This window comes from Leuciscus leuciscus, assembly GCF_965113295.1.
Source record: "Leuciscus leuciscus genome assembly, chromosome: 7".
Lineage (NCBI taxonomy): Eukaryota > Metazoa > Chordata > Actinopteri > Cypriniformes > Leuciscidae > Leuciscus > Leuciscus leuciscus.
The window spans coordinates 27,342,984-27,356,436 of NC_138731.1; the positions used below are offsets into that span (position 1 = coordinate 27,342,984).

The 13,453-nt window shown below is 35.9% G+C and overlaps 2 protein-coding genes across 5 annotated transcripts in view; one reads left to right on the forward strand and one right to left on the reverse strand.

Moving 5' to 3' along the window:
- lrch1 (leucine-rich repeats and calponin homology (CH) domain containing 1) overlaps window positions 1-3,545 on the forward strand; it is a 55,064-nt gene extending 51,519 nt beyond the window's left edge. For both annotated transcript variants that reach the window (XM_082175099.1, XM_082175101.1), the window contains one exon: window positions 15-3,545. In XM_082175099.1, coding sequence (XP_082031225.1) covers window positions 15-128 — 114 coding nt within the window. In that variant the 3' untranslated portion in view covers window positions 129-3,545. The remainder of the gene's footprint in view (window positions 1-14) is intronic.
- Window positions 3,546-3,756: 211 nt separating this feature from the next.
- esd (esterase D/formylglutathione hydrolase) lies at window positions 3,757-7,030 on the reverse strand. 3 transcript variants are annotated; one of them, XM_082175104.1, is made up of 9 exons: window positions 6,922-7,030; window positions 6,410-6,488; window positions 6,245-6,333; window positions 5,898-5,996; window positions 5,295-5,419; window positions 5,032-5,151; window positions 4,823-4,921; window positions 4,481-4,648; window positions 3,757-4,056 (listed from the first exon to the last, which is right to left on the reverse strand). In XM_082175104.1, the coding sequence occupies exons 2-9, from the start codon at window positions 6,475-6,477 to the stop codon at window positions 3,976-3,978; spliced, it is 849 nt and encodes a 282-aa protein (XP_082031230.1). In that variant the 5' UTR covers window positions 6,478-6,488; window positions 6,922-7,030; the 3' UTR covers window positions 3,757-3,975. The 3 variants fall into 3 exon arrangements, with proteins under 3 accessions (XP_082031230.1, XP_082031229.1, XP_082031228.1); XM_082175103.1 differs by lacking the exon at window positions 6,922-7,030 and adding an exon at window positions 6,771-6,910; XM_082175102.1 differs by lacking the exon at window positions 6,922-7,030 and adding an exon at window positions 6,759-6,899.
- Window positions 7,031-13,453: the final 6,423 nt, after the last annotated feature.

The window sequence follows — 13,453 nt, forward strand, 5'->3', positions numbered from 1 at the left end:
ATCTCTCTCTCCAGGATAAATTATGTCTGCCACATCATATTCTGGAGGAGAAGGGGCTGATCAAAGTTGGCATTACTGTCCAAGCTTTGCTGGATGAGACTTCCACCAACCAGACACTCTTCACATGAGTCACACACACAAACACACACTATTCCCTGTGGATGGACCTCTACCACCAGATGATCGTTGAGAAATTCCCTGGACACTGTCCATATATTCTTATTATCTTAGCTGATCCTCAACTGCAGGTATATGCTCATGTTTTCCTCACTTTCTTTACTTTTTTATTTAGTACTGTTATGTGATCACTGTTGCCCAGGCCATAGTCGTGTATGCAAATTTAGCTCAAAAACTAGCTTAAGATATGAAATTCCTTTATTTAATATACATATTTATTGAGCAGCTAGTTGAGAGATGCACAATTCTTGATTTTTATATATATATATATATATATATATATATATATATATATATATATATATATATATATATATATATATATATATATATATATATATATATATATATATATATATATATATATATAGTGCGCGCGTGTGTGTGTGTGTGTGTGTGTGTGTGTTTGTTTAGATTATATGCTATTTGTGTTGGGCCTTTAGTGATCTAGATTTAAAACACTCGTCCTCCCAGTTTTGATATTGATTTTTTTATTGATTTTTTTATAAATAGTTTTTCTCGATTGCGAACACACAATCAATTCAACAATTCTCACAACTATAAAGACCATATCAAAACTACACACCAACTTCCACAAATCTCAAACTTCCAGGTCAAAATCAAATTTTAGTCAAAATATTCTCTTTTGTTAGAATCAAACTTTGGCTTCAGAAACTGAAAATTACAAATACACAGACTACTTTCCTGCCTAGAGAACAGCAGTGAGATCAATTTACAACACTTTATCAAAAACCTCTGGGCAATAATATATATGCGGGAATAATTTTTCAGGTAAATGTCTATTACAGTATACAACATAAAGGAAAGTGCAGGTACAGTAAAATACAACAATGAGCATTAGGAAAAATGTATTCGCATTACACTAAAGTGATCTTACAGTAGATGAAAAGCACCAAATACCAAAGAATTGAATATGAATCCGGTATGCAACACAACACAGTATACTGTCAATTACCGTTGCATCCTCTGCACTTTCGGCCAAATGTCATTAAATTATACAGTACTATAGCAGTTTCTTGGTCTTCTGACAAAAGACCTCCTCTACCTCCCTTAGGCAGTCTTCTCTCAGTTCTGCAAAAATATAGTACCATATAGCAACAAATTAATTTGACAATCACAAGGTTGAGGGTGTACAACATGTGCTATAGTTTACTGTACATACAGTATAATACTAAAATAACTGAAGTTATACTGTGTGTAAGACGTAGTATGAAACCCCTGTAGATGATTCGTTCAGCTCTCTCTCCAGTGTTAGGATGCTTTTTCTAAAGCACAATCACCTGTGCTCCTATTTATATTATCCTGAGATTTGTCATCAGGTTTGCTATACTTCATGTTTGCTCATGGATAAAATGTGCTATTTAAGTTCACATTGTGACACTTGAGTTAATTATATTATGTGTTTGTTTTATGAATGAGAACGTGGTTAAACCGGTGTAAAATGAGAAAATTGGAATGTGAAACAAGGTGAAATGTGTTAAACGGTTTGAGAAATGTGTCTGTTTTGAGAACTGAATGAATGGTTTGGGAAATGATGACATATGAATCAGTTATAGTGTGTTGGCAATCAGGAAAAACTGTAAACCACTTTTTAACTTGTTTTTTTGGGAGCCATTGATGTTTGTCTCAGGGGAAGTGTGGCCTCACTATAGTTTTATACAGTCTCTGCTCTGCTTACCTGTCAGTCAGTTATTATATCACTAAAAGAAAATGTCTGAGTGTGTTTACAGAAGAACGCAACATACCTTTCTTTCTTTGTGTGTGCATTTGATATCTTCAGGAGAGTGTTTCTTTTGTGAGATTGAGAGAACGGGAGCACATGTTTGCACTTTTTGTATGTAAGGTTTGTGTGCCTGAGGACATTATTATTATTTTTTTTACTTTGTTCTACTTGTGCGTATTTGCTTACGGAAAGTCTGATGTCCAAAGCTTCATCTCCTCATAGATTCAGCCATGAAACAGACCAAAACATTTGAAGCTGGAATCTCACTGGAGATTATTTGACAGTTGCCAAAATTATTTTCTTATCAAACTGATTTACAAACATAATCGTTTTATACAGTCCTTTAAAAATATTTTTAAAATAAGAGTTTTGTATTTGTAGAAGGATTTGTAATGTGATATTGGTGTGTGAATGTGAATAATGTACAGAACATTTATATTTGATGTGCTTATTTTAGTAAGAATATATTTGGTTATTTTACTTACATTTAAAGCACAAAAAACAAAAGGGCAAAAAAACAGCTTTATTATGATTCAAGTTCTTATATGAAAGCAATTATAACACTTCCATATACAGTATAACTTCAGAGAGACTTATTCATGCGAATAATTACAAATAAAATACATATACAAGGATCATCCCTTTAATTGGCAACAAAAACTCACAAGTTTTAACTAATTTCAAAACTTATTCACATTATTATACTGTAATTAGTAACAAAACATCTGGCCAGAAGTTTAAACACCAAAAAAAAAAATTAGGTGTATCCTAATAGTCCTAATGGTATTCTTCCTACTGTCATAATTTGATTAAAATGCATTGAATAGAAATATGGATTAGAAAGTGTAATTTTAGAGACATTTGAAAGGGAGAGTACTTAGATTTTGGTGTTTGGTGGTAGTTTTACAAGAGGTAAGCCTTTAACATTTGCATTTATTTTATGTTATACAATACATACAATAGTGTACAATAGTTCCATTTTATACACATTTTCACTGCTGTATCTTTTGATAAATTCTGTCCTTAGTTTAGATTCATTAAAGTACAGTATCCAAATCTCTGCTACAGTGGGCAAGTTGTGCATCATTACTGTAATATCAACATTCCCCACCAGGGGATCAGAGAAAACGTAGTGAAACTACTTTACACCCTAGATTTAAATGCAGATTTGATTTTGAAATGACAGTGTTTTGCACTTTATGTATTTGGGACTGTCTTTTTTTGTTTTTTTGGCAACTGGCAAATAGTATTATGCGGGGTATTTATATTACAGTATTTGGAGGAACTATATCAGCTGATTTATTTGACTAATGTGTTTGATAAATCACCTTAAACTGCTGAATGTTATGTGGATATTTTTTTTTTTTTCATCTTCTTCAATGTATTATAAAGAGAAAAGGCTTGTACTAAACATTTTTGTACTTTAATTTTTATAAATAGGACTTATTTTTCCATGTCTTTTCAGTGTTTGGGATTTTACCCCTTTGTAATTCTGTGAACTTTAAGGTGCATGTACAGTAATGTTTTTGGGAAAAGCATGCATGTCATTCCACCTTTTGCCTTAACCTCTGTAAATATGGTTTATTTGTACCAACTTCTACCAGTAAAAACTTTCACCTTCAAAGACTAGTTTGTTTCTTAAATATTCAGGATACTGTAGACATGACATAATGGTGATGTAATTTGCTAAACTACATTAATCAGATGTCTGAATCATTTAGCCTGCATTATGTGTGAAATGAGGACATGTAGAATAATTGTGCGCAACAGAGTCATTTGCAGAATTTATGTAATTAATACAACTCGATTCAAGTCATTCACTGCAGAACAACAAATACAAAACCACAACCAAATGCCTTTATTTAAGGAAATGTCTCTACAGTTAAACATCACCCTGTTAATTATGCATAAGAAAATACAAAGGGTTGCAATGTAGTTTGAGATATGGTGAACCAGTCGAGACATGGTTCTGATGTCATTTCCAGGTGTGTAGATATGTTTTGTAATGATCTGGAAGGCACGAGAGCTGGTTGCCATAATCATGTTGCATAGCTTCAGGCATTCAGATATTTGGCATGGTGCTTGATATGGTCGTTGATGAAGGAGAAGATGAAATAGTAGCTGTGATCATAACCCTGATAGAGCAAAAGAAAAACAAGATTGAACAGAAGAGAGCAGATTTTGTCTTAAAATATATATTCCATTGTATAGGGTTAAACGGTTAATCTAATCCTGAGAGTTGATTTAGTTGTACTGATGGAGAATTTATTTAAAATATAACAAAAGTCAATGCATTCAATTTATTATTGAGGCTTATTTAAAATACAAAGACCTGTCCTACCACCATGTGGTCCAAAAATTGTCCTTACAAATCATATTATCAGCATACAGTAATAACTTCAGTGAAAAATTCACATGAATTCTAGCATTTTACAGTTCTTGGTATGTGTCCATTTTGGCATGTGTGGCTATCAGCACAAAAAGCCCAGGTACTGGATAATCAATCAGATTTCCCAACATGCCATTCCTCTCATTCATCACGGTGGGTTCAGTACTGACCTGCTGAAGGCGGAAAACTACAGGAATTTTCTTCTTGGAACAGGCAGCGATCAGATTGTCAGGAAGCAGCTGACTGGAAGACAAGAACTGGTCATCACGGCCTTGATCAATCAGAATATCAAGCTCAGGACCGGAATATGATTCAGCCAATACTGTTGCATCATACAGCTGTGGAAATGACAGACAGAGGAAGACAAATAAAGCAATGTTGCACTTTTACAATGCAGTGTGCTACGGTAAAACTATGTTAAATAAGAAAAAAATATGATGCACTGATTATTATTTCATAATTTTACTGTTTTTACTGTATTTTTTATTTCCACACATATGATCATCTCTTACCTCCCAGGTGGACTTGTCAGATCCAAGATAGCCAGAGAAAGCTTTCTGTCCCCATGCACATTGTATGGGGTTACAGATGGGTGCAAATGCTGACACTGACTGAAACAGGCAAATGCACAAGAAATTAAATTAAAAAAAATTAAATGTATAGACTATCTGAACTTCAAATAACTAAATGATGAAAGCAGTGCATATAATATGAAATATGCCTTATATTTCCCAGGATTCTTAAGTGCACAAATGAGAGCTCCATGGCCCCCCATGGAGTGACCAGAGATGGACATTTTATCCGGATCAGCAGGGAAGTTAGAATTAATCAGTCGTGGGAGCTGAGAACAAGAGAAATGTGATGAAGACGAGATCCAATGTTTAAAGTGTCATTGTTTAAATTTTCAACTGTGACAGTCATCAGAGTATAACTTTGTTTTCCTAGTGACTAACTAGGTTTTGGGAACAGAGCTAAAGTACACACCTCCTCGGTGACATACGAGTACATGCGGTAGTTGGTCTTCCAGGGCTCCTGGGTGGCATTGACGTAGAATCCTGCACCTGTCCCGAAGTCCCAGCTCTCTTCCTCTCCTTCAATGTTGCAGCCACCTGACGAGAGCAAAATCATCTCATTTTCTGAGCATGGGCTTAAGTGTAAATGAGGACATTTTAGTGTTGGTTGACTCGAATATTTCTGACAACAAAATAACAATAGCCAGAGGTTTTTCACTTTCTTACTGCAACAGTGCAGACTTAAATGCCATAATATTAGTTTACATTTGATTTATGCTTTAACTGGAATTTCTCCAAGCAGTGGAGTGACTGTCTGGTGGGAAACTCTAAACCCTGACCTAAACTGGGAAGTCACAATGCTATTTGATCCTCAGGGGATACTCTTTTTATCTATATGTTGCAGTAATGTTCTGCCCCACAATCCACCTGTTTCCATAATTAATATGTGTCGGTCCATGTATCTCTAGGATTTGGCCAAGCAGAAATCATAATTATAGGGTGTAATGTCTCCAGAGATGGATAAGCAGGACTTGAAACTGTAGTGGTGGTGTATAACAAATGTTGAGATGTTTACGTGGACTGGTGTCTGGAGCTACGATGATGATCCCATGTTCAGAAGCCGCCTGCTGGCTCCCTGCTTTAGTGATGAAGTTTTGCTCTGTGCATGTCAAACCTAGAAAACAGTGTATGGTGAAATACATTTTTAGTAGCCTACATTACTGATATATTACAATTATTGTTGGCTCTTTGACTGATTTGTTCCTCTTTTGTAAGTCACTTTGGATAAAAGTGTCTGCTAAAAGCATAAATGTAAACGTACTTAAAGGCAACAATATAGTATACTACAGTATGCAGTAAGAAATAGTTAAGCTCATTCACTCAAACTGGCCTAGAGAAGAGAATCAGAATGAATTCAAGTACCTGAAAGCCAGTAAAGCACTGGGCATTTGGAGCTCTCAGCCTTGGGAGGAAGGTAAATGGCGAACTTCATTTTACATTTCAACTCAGAGCTGGAAATAGAGTTGATGATAAGATCAGTAAGGTATGTTTCATTCGGGGGTTTTGATGAAACCTACAGTCTCTCACCTGTCATGCTCGAACACTTTTTGATATCCATCACTGCACTTATTAGAAGAAACTTGCGTCAGTGCCATTGCGCCGTTTACTGAGTTGAGAAAAATCAGAGTTCGAGTTATGAAAGATCACATTTCATATAGACTCACTTTGCACTCGCATGCAAACATATGTACAAACTACTTCATGATATGACTTCAATACATAAAGGGTGATCACTTTCGATCACTTTTCATGTATCTGGACACCATTTGAAGCTTAGCTTATCCAATAATTTCGTTGAACAGTTAATTCATGTTTAACGCTCCAGACTCATGGAGTTTGCGCATGCGCACTACAGTAACTGGCCTGCCAAACTCACAGCACTGCTTACGGGATCTGCAGAAAACGACCCAAAGAAGCGCCTCGGTACGCTTGAAAGAATGCCAAAGCATACGCTGAAGAAATGTAAGTTTTATTTAGCTCCCGTGTAACAGTCCTCTTCATACAGGATAATGGCCTGGATATTATTTTGTAGCACTTACCTCTGCAGCTAAAGGATTCAGAGTCCAGTGTGACGTCAGGGTTAGCGTAAGACGTAAAATCACGCCCCTTACGTTTTTGGTCTGTGCTTCTACGTTTTGGTCATACAGGGGCGCTCGAGAGATATGTTTGTTTAATGTCCTTCCGTAGTGTGCTCCCAAGAAATGACATTTCCAAACTTTATATTTGCAGCTCATGAACACTTTGTACTACATAATTGTGATCTTGGAAATAGGATGTTTTTTTGTCCAAAAGTAAGAATTAATTAAATATTGGCCTAAAGGTGGAATATATTTTAGTAATCAATAAGTACCGAAATGGATAATAATTTGTACAACATATTTTTACTGGCGAAATATATGATGCTGGCCTTGTAGATAATCACCTGACAAACTGAGTAGGATGTCCGAATGTTTTCTAAGGCCACGTGACCCGAGGAGTCGTCAGCTCAAAAAGTAAAACGGGAAGGTGACAAGAAAACAGCGAGCCAAGCATCTATCTATCTATCTATCTATCTATCTATCTATCTATCTATCTATCTATCTATCTAGAAATGTAAAGTAAACATGATAATTAATCAGTGTTTATCTTAATGTGTAGCCTAAACTAATGGTCTGAAAGTGTTAATAAATGTGAACACTTGACATTGAAAGCTTACTGGACATGTTTGTGCCTTGTTAATTATGATATAATACAAAGTATAAACTTCTCATGATGTATATTAGTCAAGATTAAATTAAGACTTGATGGTTGTGTTGTACCCTGGAGCATATGAACAAGTGGATTTTTAGATTGTTTTGGACACTTGTTCATTTAGTGGATGTGAAGCTGCACATGATACATCAGTGCCCTGCCTAACAGCGTAATATACAGACGACATACTGTTCTACATCAGTTACAATGTTTTTGTGTGGCTCTACTAAAATCGTAATTTGTCCTTCATATGACATTATCTAATTTCCTATGAAATCAAATTATTTGTCACCATATGCCCTTGCCATCGCTTATCCTTATAGACCATTAATGAACTTTATTATTTTAGTGTCCTTCAACCGATTTCTCTTTCACCTTAAGTACTGCCATCATTTACAAAACACTCGGCATGATTCAGTGCCTGCTTCCACTGCACTGCATAAATGTGTTCAGGATGAAATGACAGACTCCATGGAAACGTGTCACTTTGAGCATCTCAAACCAATAAGCACGTCCTTTCTAAAACTAAATAAACAGTAATGACCACATACAGCTAAAATACATTAAAGTCAAATTGTAGGCTGTCCAGACAATTACCAGAGCATGGAACGGAATGCTTACTTAATTTAACTGCAGAAACACATTGTACTGAAGAACAGGAAGAACACAATCAGTCTCTCTCCATCAGCCATCTGTAAAGGCATTTTACCTTCAACATTTCTTTTTTATTGGTTTCCTAATAAAAACTCCAAAAGTATTTTGCCTTATCTGGTAACAACATTAATCCTTTAATAATCATCAATCCACCCAGTGCTAATGTTTCCAAATTATTCGGTACCTACTGGTGATACCTTCAGAGACATACAGCACCCCTCACATATACTTATAAACTATTCAATGCAAAAAACAAACAAAAAAAAAGTGTACAAATAGTGTGAGTTGTATGTTTGACGCTGAAAATTTCAAAAAGACAAAGTGCACTTATTGAACAGAAAGAGCGCAATGACTCAACTGCCAAGTTTTCCTCTGATGCTGGATGACAAAATAACCTGGTAACACTTTACAATAAGGTCCCATTAGATAACATTAGTAAATACATTACCTATAACAATGAGCAATACATTTGTTACTGTTTGTATTAATCTTTGTTTATGTTACTTAAAGGTGCTCTAAGCGATGTTGGGTGACGTCACAAAGTATTGTCAAACAAAACGGAGGCTATAGCTCGACCCTCCCTCCTCCTCATCCCGTCCCCTCCCCTCTCCCCCCTCTCCTCCCTCTCCCCCCCTCTCCGTGCTTCCTGAAACAGTCATGAACGAGTCGAAGCCTTTTCCGATGTAAATTCGAGACTTTGCGCGTTCCTTCTCCTTTTCCCCATTCTTTGCTATTTGTTCATCGGAAAGTCGTCTCTTTGGTCGTGTGTCGGCCATATAAAAATTCATAAGAATATAATTAGTCGTCGTCATTAGCTAGGACATCTTTCCTCTAGCTAACTTCTGTCTTCATGCTTCTCTCTCCTCCTCCTCTCCCCACACCCCCCTTCATGTGCACGCGCACTAATATGTGCATAATGTTTAATATATCATTTGGGAGACAACTATACTTTCAACATTCCACATTTCGTTTTTTCCATTATTTTATTGCATCATCCGGGTATACTGTGTGTATAATATATATATATATATATATATATATATATATATATATAATATATATATGTCTGTGTGTGTGCGTGCGTATCTGTGTACACACACACATATTATATATATATATATATATATAATATATATAAATCTAATTATATATATATGTATAAATATGTGTGGTATACACACACAGACATATAATATATATATAATAATATATATATAATAATATATATATACACACACACACATATATTATGTAAACAAACTTTTATGACAGCACTCATTTTTATTTATTCGTAATCCTATTAATTTATTGATCCTATTTAACACACATCAAAACAGCTATGCAGTTTTATTTATTTTTAATTATTTAGATTTTATTGCTTTTTGTCAAATTAAATTAATGAATTAAATGTTTCATTCTATTTATTTATTTTACCATTTATTTATTTATAGTTGCTATTTCTTTTTTCTTTTTTTTTTTTTTCTTAATTTGAAATGTAATTTATTATCTGTTTTGGAACATTCACTTTTAATACAAGGAAAATTAAAGCATCATTAAGATGCAAATTACCTGAAATTATACCCCCATCCTCTTGTATCTCTCCCTGCCCTAATCCTTTACTGATCACCTGAGGATAAGAATACAACCGGGGGGGGAAAGGACCCGAGGAAACTGTGAAGATCAGAACCGGCAAGGGACCTTTATCATTTCAATAGATTTATTTCACACTGAGCGATGGCCTGCACTCCAGCAATTTCCAAATGCTCTGTTTTTGAAACTGAAAGCATGTTATTTTCTTGGCACTCTCAAAGAAATACGAAGCTGCAGAAATTGGCCAAGTGGTCTTGACTGCACATAAATCTTCAGCAGATCTTTGATTTTAACAATGTGCTTGAATTATGATGCTTTTATGGTGCAGTTTAGATTACAGCTGCAAAAACCAATTAAGTACTTCAGAAACTGTGTTCTAGCAGAGAAAGTAGAAGGTCAGAAAAGCTGTGAAAACATTACCGCTGTGGGTTCCTGCATACACCCTGGACAAAGTGTGTCACACATGGCGGTTTGCTATTAGAAAATGAATTTAGATATATCACCAACAGTATGAGAAACACATAATACATCTTAAGATATCTTTAAGTAGCCAGAACTGCAGTAGGTCACAAAGCCCTGCATCTCTGATTGTCTTCAGCTATTATGAACATCAACATATTTATGTGCCTAGACCGTATTATGGGTAATAGTAAAGTGTCACACTTGCTTATGTGTGAAAAATACATGTGAATCGAATGGTTGATCCCATCAGGGAGATGAAGCTATCAACTGTTTTTTTTTAAAAGAAGCTACGAAGGTCAGGCATCCATAGTCAAAAGGAAGCAGACATTGTGAGCTCTTGAAATCATCACTTGGTCGGTCGGTGAAAAGCTCAACTGAGCTGAGTTTTAGTGCCAATTTCTGGCTGGATCTGAGGCATCTGAGATCATTTCATCTACTACCTGTCAGTCTAAAAGCAATTTAACACAAGCTAAGAAAAGGAAAGGGGAGAGAAAAAGAGAAAAAAAAACAAAAAAACAGAGGGGTTTTGTTTGTATATGGCCATAACGTATGGTGATATTGGCATTTTAATTTCAGAAATATTTTTCGCCTTTGCTTCTTGATTCGGTCCTGCTCTCTTTTAATGAGTCTCCCATGTATCACGGAGGTGATTCATTAATAGGATTACAGGCATGATGTGACATATGTGAATAATTTAGCATCAGCTCAAAAGAGGGTTTAGGAGAACCCCAGAAAATACATGAAAGGATTGTCAAGCAGGGTTCATTCTTTACTCGTGCCTCTTATGGCAGATTTCTCTCTCTTTTTCACACTCTCATTTTTGAGCAACTGTGACAGTTGGCATTTCATGCTTAAAGTTCAAAGAACTTTGTATTGAGCCTGACTTTCCCATCTCTCTCTCTCTCTCTCTCTCTCTCTCTCTCTCTCTCTCTCTCTCTCTCTCTCTCTCTCTCTCTCTCTCTCTCTCTCTCTCTCTCTCTCTCTCTCTCTCTCTCTCTCTCTCTCTCTCTCTCTCTCTCTCTCTCTCTCTCTCTCTCTCTCTCTCTCTCTCTCTCTCTCTCTCTCTCTCCTCTCTCCTCTCTCTCTCCTCTCTCTCTCTCTCTCTCCTCTCCTCTCTCTCTCTCTCTCTCTCTCTCTCTCAAATATAACTCTAGCCCTTGAGGATTGATACTCATATTCTAGGTGGGCGTAGTAGTTAGTTCTGGGTTGGATGAAGCCCTCCAGCATGAAGACTAAACTGTTTACAAAGTGTTCTGTAATTGAATTAAATCACTGTGTACGTGTGTGTTTCTGTGTGTAGGTGTGTGTTGGTACGTGTGCATGTTTTTTGGGCCAGTAAATGACATGAATGTATTAAAAAAATTCACCTTAAGGTTATTTAATTTTGAAAGAAAATGCCACCCACACATGCCTTCTGATTCCCAGCAGCTGCTGCTCCACCTTGCTGATTAGGAATCCACAGGTGCCAGTCATATCATAAAAGCCTTCGTGACACAACCCACACTCAGATTATGACATACAGTCCAGACATACACAGATACTCAATGAAATATATATTGTATATTTACAGACGTGATGTGAATATTGTATCATCGGTTCAGAAGCTGGTTTGGTTATCACAAACCAAATGTCATGGAATCACAAACTGAATCATAGTTAATTTAATACATCAACACTCTTATTTTATCAAAATATCTTAGCCAATATTGGGAGCCTTTGAGTCAAAAAGGTTAAGAAATGCAAAGAGAAACCCTAAATTATATATATTTATACGTGTGTGTGTGTGTGTGTGTGTGTGTGTGTGTGTGTGTGTGTGTGTGTGTGTGTGTGTGTGTGTGTATATATATATTACACTCTTTGTTATATTGCAGCCATTTGCTAAAATCATTTAAGTTCTTTTTTTCCCCCTCATTATTGTACACACAGCACCCCATATTGACAGAAAAACACAGAATTGTTGACATTTTTGCACATTTATTAAAAAAGAAAAACTGAAATATCACATGGTCCTAAGTATTCAGACCCTTTGCTCAGTATTTAGTAGAAGCACCCTTTTGATCTAATACAGCCATGAGTCTTTTTGGGAAAGTAGCAATAAGTTTTTCACACCTGGATTTGGGTATCCTCTGCCATTCCTCCTTGCAGATCCTCTCCAGTTCTGTCAGGTTGGATGGTAAACGTTGGTGGACAGCCATTTTCAGGTCTCTCCAGAGAAAGAGAGGCTCAAAAATGTCAACAATTCTGTGTTTTTCTGTCAATATGGGGTGCTGTGTGTACAATAATGAGGGGGAAAAAAAGAACTTAAATGATTTTAGCAAATGGCTGCAATATAACAAAGAGTGAAAAATGTAAGGGGGTCTGAATACTTTCCGTACCCACTGTATATAGTATAGAATGATATAAATGTATAAAATCTTATATATTGTATATTGAATTGTACTCAAGCATTATTTCATTATTTTTATATTGCAGTAACCTTCCTTTTACTATTGAAAACAACAATCGGTTTTCCAGATCAGAACACAATTTTTCCTGTATTTGTTTTCCCATGAACAAACATATAGTGATGATTCAGGCAGCTGGTCTGAGCCTGCGGGTGATTGGCAAATTACCCCGGCGCTGATGGAACAGGACATTTTCAAACCGATTGTTTTACAGTGTACAAAAACGTTCATTCATATTCATGATTTTGTCGAGTAAGCCAGGGAGGGAAGACCTAGCATAATGGAAATACTTTCCGTGTCCACTTCTCAACAGAATGTCCAAAAACTGCTGTGTACAATAGTGATGAATCGATGATAGTGTCTGCGCTCTTCACTTTGATGCTCTTTTGACGTTTAATGGAAACGCTGGCACTTATTCAGCTCTTACTCTTTTATTTTAGCTGTCAGATGGTTGTGCAGTTGAAAAGGCAGTACAAGCTGCTCTACTCTATCTAGGCTTACCGGAGAGATAATTCATGACCACTGCGTCTGAAACTGCATACTGTATAGCAGCAGTGGTGTGGTGTTTCAAAATGAGTCCTCACTTTTTTTATATATACAGTATCAAATGTAAATTGAAATCCCTGTTACACTTAATTGTCCTGGTTAAATAAACATTACAAAAGAGAGCCCAAATACAATTCTATTTTGT